Source organism: Aythya ferina (genome assembly GCF_964211825.1).
Source record: "Aythya ferina genome assembly, chromosome: 2".
NCBI lineage: Eukaryota > Metazoa > Chordata > Aves > Anseriformes > Anatidae > Aythya > Aythya ferina.
Genome location: NC_140297.1, coordinates 142,724,202 through 142,748,193, shown reverse-complemented (window position 1 = coordinate 142,748,193; position 23,992 = coordinate 142,724,202). Strand labels below are relative to the sequence as shown.

Genomic DNA, 23,992 nt, shown 5'->3' with positions numbered 1-23,992 from the left:
AAGAAAGCCAATGTCACTCCAGTCTTCAAAAAGGGCGAGAAGGAGGACCCAGGAAACTACAGGCCAGTCAGCCTCACCTCCATCCTTGTAAAGGTGATGAAACAGCTCATACTGGAAATCATGCATAACTATTCTGGTAGCCTTCTATGATGGAATGACTGGATGGATAAGTGAAGGGAGAGCAGTAGATGTTGTTTACCTGCACTTCAGCAAGGCTTTTGACACTCTGCCACAACATCCTCATAGCTAATCTCAGGAATTGTGAGTTAGATGACTGGACAGTGAGGTGGATTGAGAACTGTCTGAATGGCAGAACTCAGAGGGTTGTGATCAGCGGCGCAGTCTATGTGGAAGCCTTTAGCTAACGGTGTCCCTCAGGGGTCAGTACTAAGCCCAATCTTGTTTGATTTATTCATCAGTGACCTGGATGAAGGGACAGAGTGCACCCTCCACAAGTCTGCTGGTGACCAGAAAGCTGTGCTGTCATTCAGAGAGACCTGGACAGGCTGGGGAGTTGGGCTGAGAAGAACCTCATGAAGTTGAACAAGGGCAAGTGCAGGGTCCTGCAGCTAGGGAGGAATAACCCCAAGCACAGGTACAGGCTGGGGTCTGACCTGCTGGAGAGCAGCTCTGCGGAGAGGGACCTGGGAGTCCTGGTGGACAACAAGTTAACCATGAGCCAGCAATGTGCCCTTGTGGCCAAGAATGCCAATGGGATCCTGGGGTGCATTAGGGAGCATTTCCAGCAGGTTGAGGGAGGTGATCCTGCCGCTCTACTCAGCCCTGGTGAGATCTTACCTGCAGTGCTGTATCCAGGTCTGGGCTCTGCAGTACAGGAGAGACCTGGAGCTCCTGGAGTGAGTCCAGTGGAGGGCTACGAAGATGATCAGGGGACTGGAGTGTCTCTTTTTGTGAGCAGAGGCTGAGAGGGCTGAGCGTGTTTAGCGTGGAAAAGAGAAGGCTGAGAGGAGATGTTACCATTGCATATACATGTATAAGTATCTTAAGAGAGGGTGTCAAGATGATGGGGCTGGATTTTTTTTTTTTTGGTGGTGCCCAGTGATAGAACAAGAAGCAACAAAGCAACAGCCACAAACTGAAACAGAGGTATTTCCATTTGAATATGAGGAAAAATTTCTTTACTGTGTGGGTGACAGAGCACTGGAACGTGTTGCCCAGAGAGGTTGTGGAGATTCCTTCTCTGGAGATATTCAAAACCCACCTGGAAGTGATCCTGTGCAACATGCTCTAAGTGACCCTGCTTGAGCAGGGCAGTTGGACTAGATGATCTCTAGAAGTCTCTTCCAATCACTGTGATTCTGTGATCTGATGCCTAACGTAGCTGACCCCGGTCAACATGCTCATCATATCACAGAATCACAGAATCACAGAATTTCTAGGTTTGAAGAGACCTCAAGATCATCGAGTCCAACCTCTGACCTAACACTAGCAGTCCCCACTAAACCATATCCCTAAGCTCTACATCTAAACATCTTTTAAAGACCTCCAGGGATGGTGACTCCACCACTTCCCTGGGCAGCCTGTTCCAATGTCTAACAACCCTTTCGGTAAAGAAGTTCTTCCTAACATCTAACCTAAAACTCCCCTGGCACAACTTTAGCCCATTCTCCCTCGTCCTGTCATCAGGCACGTGGGAGAACAGGCCAACTCCCACCTCACTACAGCCTCCTTTAAGGTACCTGTAGAGAGCAATAAGGTCGCCCCTGAGCCTCCTTTTCTCCAGGCTGAACAAGCCCAGCTCCCTCAGCCGTTCCTCGTAGGACTTGTTCTCCAGGCCCCTCACCAGCCTCGCCGCCCTTCTCTGGACCCACTCAAGCACCTCGATGTCCTTCTTGTAGCCAGGGGCCCAAAACTGAACACAGTACTTGAGGTGCGGCCTCACCAGAGCTGAGTACAGGGGGACGATCACCTCCCTAGCCCTGCTGGTCACACTGTTTCTGATACAGGCCAGGAAATATGCAGAGATTCAGGGATTTATCTGTCACAACCACCAAGATACCCGGCTTACCAATGGTAACAGTGGTTTTCAGTCTTTGGCAAAGTTATTAGATTTTCAAATACCCTTTTTTCAGGCACGTGTGACTAACATTTACATCACTTATCATTCTAAGCTTTTTTACCAACTCACTGTTCTCATTTGTTTACCTGAGCTCACATTTTATTTTGAAATTCTGTAGTCCAGAAGAATGTACCAAAATTCTTCTGACTCCATTCTTGCAATTTTTTAGTTCCAAGAACTGAATAAATGTTCTTTTGAATGGAAAAGGTAAACTTTAAAGTTAAGAAACACTTTTATGAATCCCTGAAGTGGAGCTTGCATGAGATTGCAGAAAGGCCATTCCATCAAGAAGGCTAGTTGCTGTTGCATTGAATGTGATAACGTTTAGTTGCTATCTAATCAAATCACAGCTATTACACAGTTCTGGTGAAAATTCGGGTACTAAAGAACAGGATCTTTAAAATCCAGCTAAATGTGGAATATATCAGGAAACATTGAAGCATAGTGCACTTAGAGGAAGCATTGCATCTCTTCACATTTCTTGGTCCTTTGGAAGATACTGCTTTTAAAGGTAAATGGGTTCGGTTCCTCATTCTGCTTGAATTTGTGTTTCCTACTTTCTGGCTAATAGCTGCAAGGCTTCAAAACATGTTCAGACCCATCTCCATGTTCTCCATATTTTCCTTTGCATGGTGTAGATCAAGACTTAGGCCAAAGAAAAAGAATGGCAGAGTATCCTAGTGTATTACTGGGGATCAGGGAGATGTGGTATTTAGTTCTTGCTGCAATCTATTTTAAACTACTCCGTAGAACTATAAAGTTATTTTCACTCACGTCCTTCACCAGTAAATGTTAAACTTTTATATTCAGAGAGGAACAGCTTCAACAGAAGTACTTGACAAGTACTTAGTGATCAGAGAGGGAGCTACCATTTTGCTGCTGCTAGGCAAAGGACAAAATTAAGTGCTCCTCTGCTGTGTACTGAGTAAGTTCTCTGGCAACAGAGGTCCTCAGCAAACATGCAGCATCTCCTTTTAGTTGTTTTGTGCATTGAAGGAGGAGTTATTTGCTAATCTATGATGAGGGAGGCATTGACCCACATATTGCTTGGGGAGGAGTGGGTGCGTGCCCTGCTCGTTGCTGTTTTCTATGCCATTGCTTCAGGAAGTGAAGAGCTGGATGCAAGGGGGATGAAAGGGGATGGCCTTTGGTAGGCTCCTTCATCTCCCTCCTCCTACATCGTGGCAGACACTGAAACTCCGTTTCCCCAACCTTTCATCAGGCAGCTGCTCCCTGGGGGCTGAGAAGCCAAGCACAACATGGCTGGGCAAGGCCAGACAGGGCCAGAGCAGGGCAGGCCGGGGCCAGGACCCAGTCCGGCCTGCCAGGCAGTGTCCTGCTGATGAGACAGACCTGAGGACAATCTGGGGAGTCAGTCCACTGGTCCAGGATCCATAGAGCCTGTAGCAAGGCCTGGCACAGTGGTAGCCAAGCTGAAGAGCAGCGCTTCTGTGATAGGGACTGGGAGTCATGGACAGGGAGCTGGTGGAGCACCCAGGTGAGGCTGGTCAGGGCCACTAAGGCCCTTTGGTGCCCTTAGGGGCACATCACCCTTATGCCTGTAGCACCTGCATTCAGTAAAAGGTACTTAATATATGCAACGCTGTTTTTAATTTAAGCACCGTTTCAAAACCATTTATGTGGCAAAGATTGCATCTTTCAGTATAAATTTCTGTCTAAAGAAGTAGAAGTTGGAAAGCAATCATCACCTGTGTTTACAGATAAAAGCAAACCCACCAGCATGGCACACTGGGAGAGGCCAGGTTATGAAAATAGCCAAAGACATTTCCTTAGAGAATAGGTTCAATTTTTGAGCATTACAATCTATATACTCAATCGTGAATAAGTCACACTGAGAATGAAACATTTTGAAATATGCATATAAACACCCACACTTAATATTAAACTGCCAGAATGGCTCACCCACACTATTCTCCTAAATGCACAACAGACCTATGTGCGACTGTTGCATTAATGGGAAAAAAAAATCCCAGAAATTGGCAGACTGCTAACGAAGAATAGCTGTCTTCATAAAAACATAATTATGCAACTTCAAATTCAAGAAAAATATAAACAAAACTTCATTTCTAGAATAAATGTTTGCCAGGATTAATACTTCTCAGTTCAGAAATGTCATTCTTTAAGTATTTAACTAAGAAAATTCATTTTGTTCCATTATTTTTCCCAGAGAGATCTTGAATTTTACATATTTCATTGTCACAGCAATGTAGTATGGCTGCAGTAAACATGAAATTTGTAAGGTAATTTAAATTAATGCTTTTCTTTTATTTTTTTAGATACTAGAGATTAAACGTACCAATCACATCACCTGACAGTTTGCAAGATTGCTAGTGTCTCTTCTTTACATCTAAAAAGATTTCCATCACTTCACGGATGGTCGTTCCACAGCCTCTTGATAGATGCCATCATGATACTCACAGTCATATTTACATCTAGTAGGTTCATTCTGTCCATAAAATGGATATAGCCTCTCTTTCAGTATGAATTCTCCTTTGTATGCTGTATGTGCTTCATGTACTTGTGTGCCCTCTCTCGCTCTTCAGTCATTTATTAAAGCTATGAATAGCTAGCTTTTTTTATCTCACTGCACCTTTCCACAGTTACAGTACTGTTCAACTATGCAATAACTCAAGTTTTACATTCGTGGAAGAGATTTTACCCTCAACAAATGCTTGATTTTAATGAGAGTTTTTATAGTTTCAAACACAGAAAAGTGCAGATTTTTACTATCAAATTCAGAAGTAAATCTCTGTGCTGCTGCTATAGAATTCTATTCTACTCTTTGAAAATTCATCATTAACTGTCTTGAAACTCTAGATGAGAGGAGGCAGTTCCATCGTTACATACATTTTCCATTCCTTTCTACTACTCCTGAGCATATATTTTTGGTAAAATCCAAGTACTGTCCAAAGATTTTGCCTATGTTTAGGCAAGGGCATATTCTACTGTATTTGAAAATCTGTCCCTTTTCCAAGACAAGTAGGCAAGCAATCATGAAAGCCTCTTTTCTTTTCTAGAGCTGAACTCTTCACTCTCTCTGCCAGCATACCTTAAATTCCTTCCCTTGTGCCCATTAAAGCTTGATATGCCTTGGAAAGGAAATTTCTATCTTGGTAAGAGGCCTTGTTGGGAAAATTCAACAAACTTTTAACAAGCATGTAGTGTATATAAAATCATAGTTAAAACTGTAAAAAGGCACACGCACCCAAAGCTTTATTTGGAAGCAGTGGGCAAGATAGGCCAAAGAGACGCAGTGGCTGCCCAGGTCTTCCTGAGGTTAGAGCAGGCAGAAGATTAGTCTTCTGCTGAACTGGGCAGTTTTATTTGCTCTCCTGAGAATGATCCAAGTGTTTGACTCCTTTTGGCATCTCTCTTCTTGGCACTGACCTTCAAACTGGAGCCTGACCTGCCAACAGGACCTTCCTGGTTTTAAAGGAATATGCCTCTCAGGTTGAAAACGGTTGCTTGGTTTGTTCAGTGCTGCAAAGATATTAAAAGTTCTTTACAGGTAAAGAATGTGTGACTTTAGCCTGATGCTTAGAAATTTCCTGGAAAAAAGATCCTGTGTTTTCCCTGTGGGTGGCATGAGCTCCTTCTTTCTTAGGATAAGTCATACTTGCTGCTGATGGTTGAATATACAGAATAAATTCTGGGAGTAGGTACCAGAATCCAGTTCTCTCTCTCCCTGCCAGGCAAGTGAGATAATCACTAGGCTTCAGAGCCAGGCTTCCTCTTGCTCTTTCAATTACTTTTTTTTTTTTTTTAATGTTAGTGCAGGTGAACACAAGTAATAGAGTTCCCCTTCTCCTTCTCATGAGTTTTGACAGAAAAGACTGTAGCCTGTTGATAAGACCGTTCTGCCAGGAGTTAGATTTAAAGTGAGGGATTACTCACATTTTGGAGTGTCAGGAAGGGGTTGATCAATCAACCCATCTCTTCTCTTTCTCAAATAACAAATCTACCTGTTATATAGACCTTGACTGTCATCTAACTATTAGACTCCCTGTACAAGTTATCTCAGAGGGACATTATTTACTCTTCATTCTGACACATCCTAAAGGAAGCAGTGGCTGCTGCTGCTCTTTTGGCAGGAAGCAAATCTCATCAATAAATACTCGTCGTGCTGTGCTTGGGATTCAGATCTCGTGGGGATTTAAGCATTCTGTTCTGTCATCTAGGTGCCAGCTACCTCTAGGTGCCAGTTGGATGCTTCTGCATACATTTAGCTGCACACAATGGGGTAGCTCCAGCATATACAGAGACAAAATTGGGAATTGATTTAATTTTAGAATCCATAAATGTATCTACAGTCACAACACCTAAGAAGTTCTGTAACAGCCATTTGGCTGCAGTTGAGCAGCTTTTAAATACCAAATGTGGATATTGGTGCTTAAAGTCCACTGAAAATGTACTGTAGATGATTATGCTCTATATTGGCTCTGGCTTTTACTGCTGGTTTTAACAGAGAAAACAGGTGCATAGACCAAACTAGAAAAGAATATTAGAATTGTCAAGAAAAAAAAATCACTAGCTTTTTTATATTGAAAGAAATCTTATGCTTTGTGTTCTTTATGGTTCTCATATTCAACAACTGCAGATTAGGTAGAGGTTAATAGGATCTTTATACAACCAATATATCACTTCAGTACTAAATTGAAACACTTTCTTTCTGTCCTGTAGTATTTAGGCATTAAGTAACCTTGCCTGACTTACATGCACAGCTTGTCTTGTGTTTCTTGTTAGGGAAAAAATAATTCTGTGCACTATACTCAAGTTATTTGAAGATGGATCCTAGGCAAAGTGTTTGCATTTGAATTCAAATCATCTAAAAACTTAATAGCTAGCAAGTTGCTTTATAAAATTAGTTACATACATGGGTACATGGGTGTGCAGGCCTGCATGAGTATGTATGTTTCACTGATTTGCGTGTAGGGAAACAGAAGAGATATTGTATAGCATGGAAAGTCAAGACTGCAAAGCTTTCTTGGGGAAAGCAGTTAGGAAAGCAAAATATTTTAATTCCAGGGTTTGGGTTTGGAGTGGGGGGGATCATGAAGCTGTTCTTTTTTTCTTCATACTTCAACATTTGGTATTTCTGTTCATAGATCAGAAACTTCAAAACTCAGGTTCTTACCTGACCACATGCATGCCAAACCTAAGCAGCTGTTGGAAGTGTTGAGATCCCAAAATCTGGCTAAGATCAAGGTGATCTTTTTTTTTTTCAGAAAAACTTCACTGTGCCAGTTAAATTTGAGTTAACTAGTTTGCAGTTTTGGTGGTGGTAGGGAAACAACAACTGGTTTGAATATAACTGTAATCTCATAGAGGTAGGCATGGGGAGGTAGCAAAGAAATGAAAATAGGAAATGAAATAAATACATTTTTCAGTTTTTATCAAGTTTTTCTGTTTACCTCATGACAGTGAGGAAGTATTTTAAGCCTGCTGTATCATTGCAGCAGTCAACAGCCAAAAACTAGGCATAGATAATACTCCTTCTCTTTCTGATCTTTACTCATTGGAGGGAGAAGAGGACTCTTCCGTCCACTGACTATTTGCTGAACAACCTCTTGCAAAAAAATATTTCAACTGGTATTTTGAAACCTAATCTGAACTACTCAAATATTAGCAATCTGATCTAGGATTGGGCCAGAAATTTATCTCAGAATGAAATGCACATGAAAAAGTTAACAAACAGGTTAGCTAGATGAGAGAATATTTCAGTCTGAGTTATCAGAAAGATTTTGCAATTCCTAACTGCTACTGACATTTCCACTGTAGATTCCTAGTTAGATTCCTAGGTAATGTAGATTCCATTCTATCCCATAACACCTGCACTGTGACTAACTAATTCTGCTTGTGTTCAGCTAGAGCAGTATTTTTCTTTATGGAAATCCTTAGGATTCATTTAAAGTTTGATCCTAGAAAATAGCATTCAAGGTCAGCTTTTCCAGCACAGAAGAGTTAAAAAGTGAAGACAAGTGAGTCTTGTCTACAAGTGAGTGAACTGCTCTGGTCCTTAACTTTTTGGGGATACCTCTGTTTCTTTTGCAGGGGAGAATGAGTGTAAACGTGGAATATTTCATCTGAAAACATGGAATATTTCATCTGAAACTGAACTGCTGCTGGTAGCTCCAGGGAACACTCCTAGGTGAGTCCTGAACTTGCAGAAAGTTTGAGTGGGCTCAAGCAAGTGGGCTAAAGCAGCTCTTCCAGAAAGGCATTGAGTATTCAGGAAAGCACTGAAAAATGAAAGCCCCACCATATTTCTTCATAGTTTGTTCCAGTGATTAAGCAGCTGTAATTTTGCATTTACCATCTTCTTATTTTAAATTGGAATTTGTCTGACTTCTATTTCCTTTTACTACCTTCTCTGTGAGATTAAAGGACCCTTTGTTTCGTATTTTCTCCCCAAGGAGGTTCTGATACACCACAATGGTATTTTCTATTGGTTTTCTTTTCAATAAACTAATACTGGAAGATTTAAAAAGCTTAACTAGCAGTGCATGCCCTCAATAATTCCCCTTTCCCTTTTCAGCACTCAATTTTTTCTACTTCCTTTCAAAAATGAGAATCGTACATCATGAGTGTCAGTCTCACCCATACAGCACACAAAGATAATATGATGCAATGCTCATCTTTGCTCAAACGCCTTGAAAGATCACACAGAAGCAGATGATGAGTTTTTCACTGTGATTTTCAGTATCATTGCTTTCCAGGGAATAAGTGCTGCTTTCGCCCTCTGCAGCTAGGCATAAAAACACAGCACTGAGCCGAATTTGTATGCAGATACTCGAGCAGAGCCAGCCAGCAGAACAGGACAGGGTGCTCTGCCCTTGTCAGCACTCCCTGATAGGTGTGCCAACCACAGATTTTATCAGCAGCAGCTTGATACTTTACCTCCAAATCAATAATTGAAAGAATGAATAACCTCCCTCCTAGTAACTCCAACAAACAGAAATCAGCAGGGATTTCCTACAGGGACTTGTTTTTTATCATCTACTAGTAAATCACTTAATTACTTATAAAGTAAGCGTGAAGAACATTTTGAGAATACTGTTCAGATGCAAAGTGCCACAGTAAATGTGAAATACACTAAACCAAGCCTAGACCTTTTCTTATCCCAGGCAGAATGTTGATTAACCTATTCATTACACTAAAGCAGTGAACTATAAATTATTTATGAGGAAAGGAATTTTTTTTCTTCCTCATTTTGGGCTCCAATCATTACAGATTTTTCTCTGTAGCCACAGCTGTTTCTTTCAGAAACTGAATAGCTGAGAAAAACAGGCCAAGTAGAAAACAATTCTGATTTCAATTGCAAATGTTTAGAAATTTAGAGAGCCAACAGGTAAAAGCATTATGTTCCTCATTGCTGCAGTGAAAACTCAATCACTAAAGAAGTTAGAGCCAGGCTGTAAGGTGCCACAATCACTGCAATTAAACACATTCAGCCATGTGAAAGAAAGGATGAAGGCACAGGTTAAGAAGAGTGGAGCTGTTGCCCCAAAGGATATGCTGGAATGATCATTCTTAGCTATCCAGTTTTGGGTGCTGCCAAAAACTTTGGTAAGGAAAAGATAGGTTTCCTGACATTGGAAATGCAGAAATTTGGGGGTAAACAAGTTAACATATCTGTCTGTATATGTTATAGGTATGGAATCTTCGGCAGCGCGGGACGTCTGAGTTTTCAGTGAGTAAAAAACAAAACCAAATCATCAGGACAATAATTGTCTGTCTGAACCTTGGATGTTACCAATTGTTTTCAATACTCAGCCAAGTGAGTAGAAACAGATTGTGCAGACAACAGTTTGCAAAACAAAGGCGTCCTATGCATCTGAGAATGAAACCTGCAATTAAACCAAAAATACGAGATCACTAAGGGGAGCTATTTAGTTCTCAAGAAACCATCTCCCATTGCCAATAGCAACCTAAACCTAACCTCATTCTTTGAGGGTCTATCAGGGTATCTGACCAGTCCACGCTGGTGTGTTTTGGATCTGTCTGTGCAGTCAAACATGCTTTTTACCTAGGTAATGTATAGAGGCTGTACTGTCCTGATGAGCAGACCTCACTGCTGCTCTCAGTTTTGGCATCCGACAGCAGCCTGGGCCACCCCGAGACGAGCTGCTGACATGTGTCTGGTCGGCAGCAGTTCTCTCCTCTTCCTTCTGAATGCTCTTACATTTAAAGCCAGTCTGGGCAACACATTACAACTTATTTTTGGAAGTATGTGAAAGAGTTATTTTTCCAGCTTTTAAGCTCAGACTGGTCAGCACAATTTTCTGAAAATTCATAGGGCATTCAGTTTTATTTTCTGCCAAGTGTGAGCTGCTTACAGAAGAGAACTACAGAGCACTTACAGCAGCCTACTGGTGTATTTACAGAACTGACATGTTCTAGATGAAATCTCAAATGGTTATTAATCAGACAACAAGCCTTACACAGTTAGGTAGATGAATACTTTAAGACTGTCTCTCTCCCACTGCTGTAGATGTAAAATGAAGGAAATCAGTGGAAGCTCTGGAGCAAGTTCTAGACACACTGCAGCCATTCATCAAGCAAAGACTTGTAAAGTCATGCGGAAAATATTGCAGAGCACCAGGGAAGACCTCCAAGAACAAAAGAGTAAGAATATGGAAGATATTTTACAGCCTTGCCATATATTAAACAGACACGTAGGTAGCCTGCATTCTGCTGGATTATGTAGAGAAACATTCTGTATTCTACCAGTTACTCTTGGGTAAATCAAGCCTAGAACGAAAAGCTCAGAATGAATATCCATATATGCAATTTAAAGAGAACATACTAATTGCAAATAAACTTTTTACCAAATAAGTCCATGGACCTTTAAATAGAAGAAAGAATTTTCTTCTTTCCAGCATCTGCCATTGTTTAATAGTGTAGAGACAAAAACCTGCAGGAAGCATGCTCAAGCTGGCATGATTTAAAACAGCACAGCCCAGGGGCTTGAAAGGAGCATCTGTATCACACAGCAGATCCCTGATCTTGGCTCATGCCATGCTCCAGTCTTGGCAGGAACGTGGTTTCAGATGGAGAAAAGGTGTTTGTGCTCAGATAGATCTTGTCTCACTGAGCATCAGTATTGCCTAGCTCATACTGATTTGTGTCTAGTGCCGTACTTAACCTGCAGTACCTGGTAGATCCTGCTCTCCTGCTCACCAGTTGGGGCAGGTAAATTTCACACAGCGCTTGCACTCTGGCACTGGCTGTGCTCAAACTGGGGACGCGGGTGCCACCTCCTGGGCTTCTCCTGCAACCTCTCCTCGGCAATCAGCAAGGCAAAAACCCCGCTGCAACAGGCACACTCGTCTAAGCAACTGCATGTCGCAACAGCTCTGAGTGGTAGCTTTTCGAGTATTCTTCTAATTAGGAGTATCAAGATTTAGGTTCAGTCAATTCATTATTCATCGCAGCCAAGTCAGTAGCATACAATTGCTCAGTTTCTGCTTATGCTTTCTACAATTCATAACCTATTAAGACACTTACCTCATGTTGAGGTTCCCTAAAACTAAGTATTCTCACTTCAAAGCCAGTTTCCATATCCTCTGTTCATCATTATTCTCTGCATTATTTATAAACTTGGCTGATACTGCTGTTAAAGATGCAAGTTTAAAATCTATCATCTTGAAACTTATGTTGCCATATTACTGAATCACACTTAAATTTCAAAAGGCCCAAACATCCACAAAATTAAAAATTACCAGTGATGTGGCAAAGCTAGAAAACACATTTTCATGGATCAGAATAGTGAGTCTTTGTAATTAAAGTAAATGGGAGACGAATTACTGATGAAAGATAAAAATGCCTTTGTTTGAATAATTCAACCTTTGACCAGTTACTGAGGATGTGCAACACAAGTTAGAGACTTCTAACCACTCGTTCCCCAGCAACAAAGCACTAAAGAGGAAGGGCACCGGGAGCTTCATACAGGCTTTTACAGAATCACAGAATCACAGAATTTTCTAGGTTGGAAGAGACCTCAAGGTCATCGAGTCCAACCTCTGACCTAACGCTAACAGTCCCCACTAAACCATTTCCCTAAGCTCTACATCTAAACGTCTTTTAAAGACCTCCAGGGATGGTGACTCCACCACTTCCCTGGGCAGCCTGTTCCAGTGCCTCACAACCCTTTCAGTGAAGAAGTTCTTCCTAACATCTAACCTAAAACTCCCCTGGCTCAACTTAAGCCCATTCCCCCTCGTCCTGTCACCAGGCACATGGGAGAACAGGCCAACCCCCACCTCGCTACAGCCTCCCTTGAGGTACCTATAAAGAGCGATAAGGTCGCCCCTGAGCCTCCTCTTCTCCAGGCTGAACAAGCCCAGCTCCCTCAGCCGCTCCTCGTAGGACTTGTTCTCCAGGCTCCTCACCAGCTTCGTCGCCCTTCTCTGCACCCGCTCAAGCACCTCGATGTCCTTCTTGTAGCGAGGGGCCCAAAACTGAACACAGTACTCGAGGTGCAGCCTCACCAGAGCTGAGTACAGGGGGACGATCACCTCCCTAGCCCTGCTGGCCACACTGTTTCTTATGCAAGCCAGGATGCCATTGGCCTTCTTGGCCACCTGAGCACACTGCTGGCTCATATTCAGCCGACTATCCACCATCACTCCCAGGTCCTTCTCTGCCTGGCAGCTCTCCAACCATTCCTCTCCCAGTCTGTAGCTCTGCTTGGGGTTATTGTGCCCCAGGTGCAGGACCCAGCACTTGGCCTTGTTGAACTTCATGCAGTTGACCTCAGCCCATCGGTGCAGCCTATCCAGATCCTCCTGCAGAGCTTTCCTACCCTCAAGCAGATCGACACACGCACCTAAATTGGTGTCATCTGCAAACTTACTGAGGGTGCACTCGATGCCCTCGTCCAGGGCATCCTTTTAATTTCTTCATGCTATCAGGGTACTTAGGGAAAATGAGAAAGACTGTGCTCACTAGCACGTCATATCCCATCTTCCACCAAATTCTTTCCCCTTCCGCATTTTTCGTTAAACATGTTTTTTTTGTTGTGTTTTTGCTGTGTGTGTGTGTGAGGAGAACCTGAACAGCTCTACACAACTGTACAGTACTGGATTATTAAAAACTAAAAAGTGAAATAGATGATACTGTGTTACAGTATATTGATCAGGAGCCATAGAACCACAAGTCCACTTTTTTTTTTTTTTATTAAAATAACACCAAGAAATTGATTCAGTGCAAGGAAATTTCAACTCATACAAAAAAAAAGAAACGAATTTCGATCATTAAGCATGGAAACTGAGTTCCAATCCTGACACAACTGACATAATGCAGAAACAGTAATACTGTATCCAAGACGACTGCTGTAGTTAAAGGTTGGCATGCTGAGCGAGGAAGGTTCTTATTCTTTGTAAGAGTTCTTTCTTCACACTGTCTGGTACCAAGGCTGAAATACATAAGAAAGCAAGAAATTAAAAAGACAAAAGGGAAAATATGCTAATACCAAGCAGGTTTCTGTATGACCATAGTCAAGAAAATTTGAGAATTTGAGGAAAAGGATTATTCAACAGTAGCAAGGACATAATGACCAGAAACTGCTTTTATCATCCTGGATACTTCTTTCATTCAGAAATTTAAGAGCAAAGATCTCAGCCATGACCACTGAGTGAAGGTATTAAGCACATTATCTTGAATATCTACTTTTTAAGACTGAATGAAGTTTCACCCATTAAAACCAAAGCTTATTAGAGAGTCCAAGAAAAACTATATAAAGAAATATGTTTCCTGGATCTATGTCCCAGTGGAGGCTGGTAATGACTATTTGCTGGTGTCCCTCAGGGGTCTGTCCTGGGACCAATACTGTTTAATGTCATCATCAATGACGCAGACAGTGGGATTGAGTGCACCCTCAGCAAGTTTGCAGACAACACCAAGCTGAGTGGTGCAGCTGATACACCCGAAGGAAGGGATGCCATCCAAAGGGACCTGGGCAAGCTGGAGAATTGGCCCTATGAGAGCCTAACGAGGTTCAGCAAGGCCAAATGCAAGGTGCTGCACCTGGCTCAGGGCAATCCCAGAGAGCAGCGCAGACTGGGAAAACTCATTGAGAGTTCTCATTGCAGCCTTTCAGAACTTAAAGGAGGCTTATGGAAAAGATGGAGAGTGACTTACATTTACATAGGCAGATAATGATAGGACAAGGGGGAATGGTTTTAAACTAAAAGAGGGGAGATTTAGATTAGATGATAGGAGGAAATTCTTTACTATGAGGGTGGTGAGGCGTTGGAACAGATTGCCCTTGGAAGTTGTGGATCCCTTATCTCTGGGGGTGTTCAAGGTCAAGATGGATGGGGCTTTGGGAAACAGAAGACATCTTTATAAGACATTTTAATACATCTTTACCTCATACCCAAAATTTTGTTGGGAGCATCAAATCAATCATCAAGTTGAATACAGACTCATGACTAAATAACATAATCTGCAGAAGTAAACACACAGCTCATTACAACTTTTGAATGGCTGTTACACAACACCCATTTACATGTCTTATTCATAATTAAAATCAAGGTATTAACGTTTTTCCTTGCATCCAACACAGACAAGTTCATAGTTTCCATATATAATACATTAATGAACATACCTACCTGTATTGCAAGAATAACACCCATTCTTGTGTTTTCTTACCTCTGCCTTTTGGAGTGATTTCTGCCACCAGGTCGTCAACAGTGACATGCTCTAATCCTTTTTCTTTGATGACATCTGGGGAAGACCAAGACAGACATTTGAAGTCTTAATTCATTCAGTAGAAGACAAAACCTCTGTCAATGATTAAGATATAAAGCCTGCAGGTATCAGAGCAGCCTAGAGATTCTGACCTAGATGTAGGTTATTAACTCACTACCTACTACATTGCTCAGTGGATTTAGTCTCCAATTTGTGCCATAGGCTTCAGGATGGAAGCTTACTACTACTGATGTATCTCAGCCAGCTCATAGTTTAAAATCAAATATTGGAAGGTTTAAGTTTATCTGAGCATTACCAGATGATGTGCACATTACTAGAGCATTTTGGAGTTTGCAAGCTAGCCTAAACATCTCTTCAAAATCATTATTTACATTACAGTGAGAAAGATGCAACTGGAAAAAGTTTTTTACTGCACAGAGGCAGTAAACACGTACAACTCTTCCTAAATAGATTATAGAGCTATGTTGCTTAAACTTCAGGACAGTAAAAAAAAACAAGTTTGAAAGGTATAAATCTGCCACAAAATAAAAGCAATGCTTAAGACATCCCATATACACATACCTGCATTTTAACAAATTGCCTACTTATACTACCTAGAGGGCTACTGAAAAAAATGCAGAAGTCAATGCTGAAAAGCCTCAATTCAGAAGCACAAACCCAACACATTTTGTTTAAACATGCACGTTTTAACTGTATGTCAGTATTTTTGAGAAATGGAGAATCCTAGTCTCCAAGGTACCAAATATATTTTCTGAACTGACATCATGATTTGTCAACTATTTTGGGGCGTTAAATTCCTAAAGAAATTTATTTTGGATTGCTCAATTATTGGCCCTTATCCACACAGGTGAGAAGTTGTGGATGCCCCTCCTGGAAAGTGTTCTAAGCCAGGCTGGATGGGACTTAGCAACCTGGTCTGGTGGGAGGTGTCCCTGCTCATGGCAGGGGGGTTGGAACTGGATCGTCTTTAAGGTCCCTTCCAACCCAAACCATTCCATGATATAGATCAAGCTACTGAAAACAAACAAACAAAACCCCTCTGTTTTCTACTGGAGGTTATTATGCCCTTAGTAAGGACAACTGAACTTACATCTGCCTTCTCAGCAGCTGCAGTTACAGTTCAAAATACAAACATAAATTCAGTAATTCCAAATAACTTTACTACAGCAGATTACAAAACGTATAGTTGAAAAGGCATATATACGTTCCCTTTATTATCCGTACTATTGAAATGAGTAATCTGTGGCACTGGCATCAGGCAGACAGCCATTTCAGCCTTCTCTGCAACTTCACCTATGAAAACAATTTGTCATACACAGCCCCATAAAAATTTCGGCTGATAGACCAAATCAGAATTAAAACGAAAGCTCAAAGGATATGTTATTTACACTAAGCAAATTTGACCATGTAGTAATACTTCTGGAGGCTGAAATACTATTTATAAAATAACAGTTTCATACAAGTCAGTAAACTGTAAAAATGATAGTTAATTCAACGCTGAAATTGTGGGTATGCAGAAGTTCATCAGCTTGTTTTCTCTCAGTTAGGCAGATGATCTTACTTTCATGAATTGTATTCAGAAGTAGTAAAAATGCACATTTTTCACTCCTGTATGCAAATGACACAATTCTTTTATATTTTTAAGTTGTGTAAGAAATTGTCTTTCTCAAAAGAAAATGCTGTATGGTCATGAAAATTTAGGGAACTGATTTCATTTTTTTTTTTTTTCCTCAGGCACTTATTGAATTTCAGATCAGAGAAGAGTTTCAAGATTTTTTTTGGCAAAGATGGCAAGATGCTTTCTTGCACATGAAAACAACTGCCAGGGGTATTTTGCTTCCCTAAATACAATTTAAATCGACTGTTAGACAGTAAAAGTTTTCACATGGGACCTTTATTTGACCACAACCTCAGTTGACTACAAAGGATTATTTATTTGACCACCAATTACCTTTGCAATGTGCCTTCAACTGATCCTTCCAGCCACATTCAATTAACTTGGCTCTCAGCAAATCTTTAAGGCTATTAAGACAATAAACAAAATTATTAGGAACAGCACACATTCCCAGCAAGCTCAAATATGCTTCAGCATGAAAAGTAAGCCCACAGTTACTACTCATAGTAGAATTTCCAGACCAGCAGCAGAAATGGTTGAATGGCATGTGAATCCCACCCTGAACGGGTACCAATTTCAGTGTACAATGTTTGGACTATGAGAAGGAGTTGGTTCAGAAGCTATCTTAACTCAATCTTTCTTAAGGTAGCACTGATGCTGCAACCCCAGAGAAGAGGTAGAAGCTCACAAATCACGTGAACTACCTGAGACTACTCTGTTGCAAATATATGCTGACATTCAAAGCTGGAACATTTAGTTTAAACAAGGCTTTCAACATAAATAAAGCCTTCTCCCATCCTTTCTGAAACAACAATTTTGTGCTACTTTTGTCTTCAGCTGTCTCCCCAAATTGGAGCTGAGAAACCTGACCAATTAAACAACAGAAATCTACTTGTTATATATAAGGAATCTTTTCTACTTAATTTTATCAATTAAACTGAAACAAGTTTTGCATGAGCCAGGAGTTCCCCAACACAACCTACCAGACAAATCACAGAATCACAGAATCACAGAATTTTCTAGGTTGGAAGAGACCTCAAGGTCATCGAGTCCAACCTCCAACCTAACGCTAACAGCCCTCCACTAAACCATATCCCTAAGCTCTACATCTAAGCGTCTTTTGAAGACTTCCAGGGATGGTGACTCCACCACTTCCCTGGGCAGCCTGTTCCAATGCCTCACAACCCTTTCTGTAAAGAAGTTCTTCCTAACATCTAACCTAAAACTCCCCTGGCTCAACTTAAGCCCATTCCCCCTCGTCCTGTCACCAGGCACGTGGGAGAACAGGCCAACCCCCACCTCTCTACAGCCTCCTTTAAGGTATCTGTAAAGAGCAAGATGCTTTGGAGTTCTCAGGCCAACCACCCCATCCTTTATTTGAAGGGTAAAATCAGAAAAGCGGTCAGACGATAATATTTTTATTCAGCCATTTAAAATTTCGGTGTTTTCGTGGTGTTCTGACCAAGGCACCACTCCCATCTGGCAGCAGCGCCCAACGCCCACTTACCGCTCCCGCTCCCCCGTTTCGATCAGCTTCTGGTTAATGGTGGCTCTCATCTGGGCGTCCTTATTCATGGTGCAAAGCTGACCTAGGCGGGGAAGCAGAAAGTTACGAGGCTACCGACACCGACAGGGCTGCGAGAAGACAACAGGGGGGACACGGGCGGGGGCTGCCCCGAGGAGCTGTGGCTGCCCCATCCCTGATGGGAGGGCAGGCTGGATGGGGCTGTGGGCACCCTGGGCAGGCAGGAGGTGTCCCTGCCCACGGCAGGGCTGGAGTTAGGGCTCAGGTCCCTTCCCACCAGGCCATTTTGTGGCTCCACGCCCGCCCCCTGCCACCGCTCACCCGCAGCCCCCCCCTCCCAGCGCCCCGGCCCCCTCAGCCCCTACCCCGCCCCCCCCACGGCCGGACCGAACCGAGCCGGGCCGGGCGCTCACCACCCGCTCCCTCCTCGCAGGGCCCGCTGGGAAATGTAGTTAGCGCGGCCACGCCGAGCTGGGCGCCCACAGCTCCCGGCGTGCTCCAGGGCTGAGGGCTCCTCCCGGCAGCAGCCTTCGGGGCGGAACTACAGCTCCCAGCGTGCCCCGCGGCGGCGTTGGAGTTGGCGGGCGGTGCTGAGGGGCCCCGCGCAGCCCCGGCATGGCGGCCGCCACCAGCTGCTCGCTGCGCGCCAAGCGGCTGCTGCTGGAGCCCCGCTTCGAGGGCTACAAGCTGTCCCTGGAGCCGCTGGCCTGCTACCGCCTCGGGCTGGCCGACGGTGAGCGGCGGCGCTGCGGGCGGGCGGCCCCTGCCCTCCCCTGGCCTGCCCGGCCCTCCCCTCCGCGCTGTGACAGGGCCCCGGCATGGCGGTCGGCCCCGTCCCGCTCGCTTGGCGGACACAGAGCCGCCCGGACCCGCTGGGGGCTTTGGGGAGGGCCGGGGCCGGGGGTGGGTCGGAGGGATCTGGGGTGTTGTGCCCGGTTCTGGCTCAAAAAGGACGGGGAGATGCTGGAGAGCCCAGGGCAGAGCCACGAGGGGGATGAAGGGAGTGGGGCATCTCCTTTACGAGGAGAGGCTGAGGGAGCTGGGTCTGTTCAGCCTGGGGAAGAGGAGACCGAGGGGAGGCCTTATTAACGTTTATAACATGTGAAGGGTGAGCGTTAGGAGAGCAGAGGCAGGCTCTTCTCAGTGACATCTAATGATAGGACAAGGGGCAATGGGTGCATGCTGGACCATAAGGAGGTTCCACTTAAATGTGAGAAGAAACTTTTCACAGTGAGGGTGATGGAGCACTGGAGCAGGCTGCCCAGGGGGGCTGTGGAGTCTCCTTCTCTGGAGACATTCAAAACCCGCCTGCACGTGTTCTTGCGTGAGCTGATCTACATGCTCCTGCTGCAGCAGGGGGATTGGACTAGGTGATCTTTCGAGGTCCCTTCCAACACCTAACATTCTGTGATTCAGTTAGCGTAGTCTTACACAGTCTTTTGCAAACTGCCATTTTCCTTTGCTTGTTGTTCACAGGTGGATGGTCAGGCTCTTCACTCCATGCTCTGTTTCTTCTACTAAGCAATATCAGTGTTTAAGGTGCTGCTCTGCCAGTGGGTTAATTACCGCAGTCCTCAATTTGCTGAGCCATATGGGGTATGGGCCCACATACATACCTATGCCCCCCTGAAATTGCTCAGCATTCTAGCTTTATTGATGTGTGAAATTTGAGTCTGTTGTAAGGTACATGAAGTATCTACTTTTCTTCTTTTTATTTCCTTTCTTTTTTTTTTTAAGGACCAGACAGTAACGTACTATTTGGGCAAGCTGACCTTGTCTGTACATGTACCAGGCAATACACCAGTCTTCCGAGTTATCCGTTAAGAATTGCTTTTACTTTTGTCTTAAGTACTTTATTTTAATAGCGGGGCAAAAGATGTGTTGTATGTGAATTGTGTATCAAAGGATGAGTGAATGAAAGTTAGACAATACTATATGTAGATGTATGATAGGACTGAAAAACTTAATGACAGTGCCATTTTTGTTATGTAGTTTAACATTTCCACTCTAAGACTTTACTCTAAGGTGTAGGTGCTGCCTTTTAAAATACCATCCAAATGTAAGACTGTGTGTGTGTGTTAGGAGCATGTGTGGGTCAGAAGTAGCAACAACTCATGTAATGTAAGTACAGCTTCTTAGCTCTGTGTCTTGGTTTCGAGATTAAAGTTTTACAAAGCTGGTTTTTAAGATATTTTTGGACCGTCTTGCTAAAATACGAATGTTCTTTTTGAACAAGTGAGGTGTTTCATGTAGAAATTAAGTTGTCCATTTTAATTATATACACATATATATAAGTATATATAGTTTTATCCTTACTATGATGTTCTGTCTGTAAAAAGATCAAACAAGCTGTGTGGTTCTCAGATAAGTCTACTGCATACCTGCACTAAACAGATGTCATAGAACATGTGACTGATGGGAGTTCCTAATGGATCTCTCCATTGAGATGTTTTCCATAATAGTTGCAGTAACCTGTGTGATAGAAGTCGGTGTGTTCTTTTCTTTATCTGCTTCCCACAGCACAAAGACCCTGACTTATTTTCAGTCCAACTTACATGGCTGTCCTACTAAATCATTAATACTAAATTGCTGTCATTAATCATTAATACTACATTCTGGTGTGTTTGTGTGTGTGTATAGCTCAGTCTACTGGAGAATAGAAACCCATTCTCTTTTTTTCTTTTCCCCCTTTTAATTAGTAATCTGAAATCTAAACCAATTTAGGCTCTATATGTGTCTTCTAGATGTTTTGTTTGTCTCTTTCAGCCTGTCGTTGGGCCATGCAGCTGGCTCTTTCTCCCTTTTTTTTTTTCTGCTTACTTCAAGGCAGTTTCCTTATACTACAGAGATGGTCTGTACCTGGACTTTTTATTTCCTGCTCTCTGTGGTCTCCATTTGTGTTATACTGAGGGCATCTTCCTATAGCTGGGCTTGTGTGTTGGGCAGAAGTAATGGGGTGAGTTGTAAAGACCAGTTGTGGCCTGTAGGCCCTGGCTTTTTCGAATCACATCACGAATCAATTAACACACAAATTGACATTGTATGACAGGGAGTTTGCTTTTATTTCCTTGAATTGGGAGTGAATAATAAAAGATAATAGCTGAAGAAAATGTCAAATAAATAAGAATGCTGTCAGCATGACTAATTTATGATTTTATTTACAATTGTGCGCAGAGATGTGATGGTAGAATCTGGAAGATTAATGGAAAATGGATGCTGAATTTTGTTTTTGTTTTCCAGGAAAGTGCTTCAGCTTGCCTCAAATGACCAGGGATTTGGACTTCTGCCTCTGTGGCATCCCAAATTTCATGGCAGTGAGATGAGCATGTAGGTTTTGGAGCTATTTGGAATATGTGACAATAAATAGGTCTTGTTCTTAAGCAGAACTGAATTACCCCTTCTGTAGCTGACATATGTGCAGTCTTATGACAAACTTGAGCATTAACCATTACCTTCTTTGCTCATTAAAAGAAGTATTTTTTTATTTCTTTGCTCATAAAAAGAATGTCACATTTGCTGTTTTTAAGTTGATCCGTCTTATGAATTTAACTGCCACCTTTACAATCAAATGAGAAAAAACCTTGTTGTATGGAATCAGTGCAGATTTGTACTCATGGAGCAGGTGGCCAGCAGCATGTGGTGTTGCTGGGCACCTTATAGTGTTGTGCTCGTGGCTACAGCAATTTTCAGTATCTGACCATCGTGTCAAACTGAGTTGCAGGTAGACTAGCAGTGAATACTGTCAGGCTCTGGTTGCCATGAATTTGCTGGTCAGATGTGCAGCTGAAGCTGAAAGAAATGTAAAACCTTAGTTTATTCATTGGATCTAATGGGAGAGCGAAATTTAATTGTGAATTTCTTAAATATATGCTCACAGTGGAAAAGAATGGTGAAATTTCGTTACAAGACATTCCCCTTTAAATACTCTGATGAGTGTGTTCTTTGTCTTCGTTACTGGCCACCCTTCTGTCTAGTTCATCTCAACTTTCACTGGCTGTTGTCTTTCCTCACCTCACCCTGATAATATGTTTCAACTAGGAATGAGTCACACAGTGGTATGCCTTTAATGCCCAACTCTTCATGCTAAATTTTGTGTATTTTTCTCCTTATTCTCTCTAGTTTGTGTCCATAACTTTTATTCAGGTGCTACCCTTGCACTGAGTTTTGTAATGGCCTTTTGCATTCTTGAACAATGGTGTTAATAAGGTACTGCTCTGCTTGCAGTCTGCTTAGACTAGAAGTTCTGTGCTTCAGTGAAAAGTAGTTCCCCATTCACTGAATTTCACTGGAAAGTACCTGCCCCTTAGCAATGCTACAAGGCAAAATGCATTTGTGTCTTATGGAGACAAGGAAACTGATGGTTTCAAACTTTTATGGAGGTTTCCTTTTGTAGTATACTAGAAAACTGAAAAATTACATGTAGAAAAAAGAACATCTTTAAAGTCATGTTTGGGAAGTAAAGTGCGAAGAAGAAAGTGCGAGGCATGGTTTCCCCGGGCTTTTTACAACTGTAGATCAGAAATCTAGGTTTAGATCTCAGGGATGTGTGACTGTTCTTATGTTTTACTTTAATTTGTTGAGAAAGAAAAAGATAACTACAGGTGAGTTCTGCTGTACAGCTGCTGTTAATGGAAATGGTTCTCACAATTGGCACGAGTCAGCTTATAAATGAAGGTGTGTTGCCAAAGTGACACTTTGACAAGTGCCTTGCTAGTTTTTGCAGCTTCTTCAGTTTTTATGTTCATTTGAGTGTGCAGTAGAGCACATACATTCCATACCTGTGCAAGTAATTTGATCTGATGAAAATACCTCCTGACAATGACCTATAATGAAAACATGCATGTTTTCAGCGAGCTGTATGCTTGTTAAACAGTAAGCTTGTGTGTTCTGACTATTAACATTTACTACAGTAGACAAAGTAAGCTTTTTACTCAGCAACAACACAATGATGCTGCCATTAACAATAAAAACAGTTTTGTTAATGTTAAAAGAAAAATAACTGATGATGGGTTAGAAAGATCTCTGATAGATCTCTGAAAGATCACTGATACTAGAAAATAAATGAATATTTTCCATCGGTATGAAGTGTATATGAAATACTAAATTGCTTCCACTGGGTGGCACTGCAAAACAAAGAATGACATGGAAGCATGTATGTAGTATTTGATGCCCCAAATGATATGTTAGTATAATTATTTTACAGATTTTCCAGTATTTTAAAGTCATTGTGATGTATTCAACAATGAACAGTGTGGATTTCACACATTTTCTTCACTTTGTTTTTTCAAATTTGCTTTATGGTGTTTAATGACAGATGCAAGACTCAAGTATTCAGACAAAGTATGATAGTGTTGATATCCTTGATAGTGTTTTTTATTCAGAGGAGATATTTTGCGGTACAGAGGAATAATTATAAGGTGATCTCATTAGGATAGGAAAATCTTGCTGCTTTTGACTCTTATGAGTTGCTTTGTGTTAGTGCTTCTGCTTTTAGGTAAATTAGATATTAGTGATAATCTTGGCTTAATTAGTTTGGACATATTTTGAGTCAAATTACTTTTTTTAAACATTGTGTTAGAAACATACAGTTCTAGACGAGTGGTGTAATTTTCTTCAAGCCAGCCTGAACTGTGACACCTCACTGCAGTTGTATAATAATATTGAAAGCTGAGATTTAACGTATACATTCTGTACATTCTTTCTCATTACTGATGTGACAGTTTGAATTGATGTTCTTGGGTTTCAGCAGTGCAGATTTGGCTATCAGAAACTTAAGTAAGACTGTGTATCATTCTGTGGGAATAGCTGTCATAAACTGCTGCTTGGCAATTGGACCTCAAAGGTTGGTGCTATTGAATCAGTCCATGTTCTTGATCCAGTTCCTTAAGGCTCTTTTTCCTATGTAACTGAATCAGATGATGATCCAATTGAAATAATTATTTTCCCTTTATATTAGCTTCTATTTTGCTGGATTTTTATTTATTTTTTAATTCTTATTTTTTTTCATCTTGTACTTTACTTTTGCACTCTGCTCTGC

General features: G+C 42.0%; 2 protein-coding genes across 5 annotated transcripts in view; one reads left to right on the top strand and one right to left on the bottom strand.

Moving 5' to 3' along the window:
- Positions 1-13,259: 13,259 nt before the first annotated feature.
- Positions 13,260-18,497, bottom strand: ENY2 (ENY2 transcription and export complex 2 subunit). 4 transcript variants are annotated; one of them, XM_084509746.1, is made up of 5 exons: positions 18,369-18,497; positions 17,938-18,019; positions 16,767-16,837; positions 14,756-14,830; positions 13,260-13,517 (listed from the first exon to the last, which is right to left on the bottom strand). In XM_084509746.1, the coding sequence occupies exons 2-5, from the start codon at positions 18,003-18,005 to the stop codon at positions 13,441-13,443; spliced, it is 291 nt and encodes a 96-aa protein (XP_084365872.1). In that variant the 5' UTR covers positions 18,006-18,019; positions 18,369-18,497; the 3' UTR covers positions 13,260-13,440. The 4 variants fall into 4 exon arrangements, with proteins under 4 accessions (XP_084365872.1, XP_084365870.1, XP_084365871.1 ...); XM_084509744.1 differs by having other exon boundaries at positions 18,343-18,470; XM_084509745.1 differs by having other exon boundaries at positions 18,348-18,459.
- A 47-nt stretch (positions 18,498-18,544) lies between these two features.
- Positions 18,545-23,992, top strand: part of NUDCD1 (NudC domain containing 1) — a 36,745-nt gene continuing 31,297 nt past the window's right edge. The window contains exon 1 of the mRNA XM_084509725.1: positions 18,545-18,688. Coding sequence (XP_084365851.1) covers positions 18,571-18,688 — 118 coding nt within the window. The 5' untranslated portion in view covers positions 18,545-18,570. The remainder of the gene's footprint in view (positions 18,689-23,992) is intronic.

Coding starts and splice junctions, on each gene's coding strand:
- ENY2 (XM_084509746.1), bottom strand. CDS start 18,005: ATGAATAAGGACGCCCAGATGAGAGCCACCATTAACCAGAAGCTGATC. Junction 16,838..17,937: donor GAAACGGGGGAGCGGGAGCG/GTAAGTGGGCGT, acceptor TTGTCTTAATAG/CCTTAAAGATTTGCTGAGAG. Junction 14,831..16,766: donor GTTGAAGGCACATTGCAAAG/GTAATTGGTGGT, acceptor GGTCTTCCCCAG/ATGTCATCAAAGAAAAAGGA.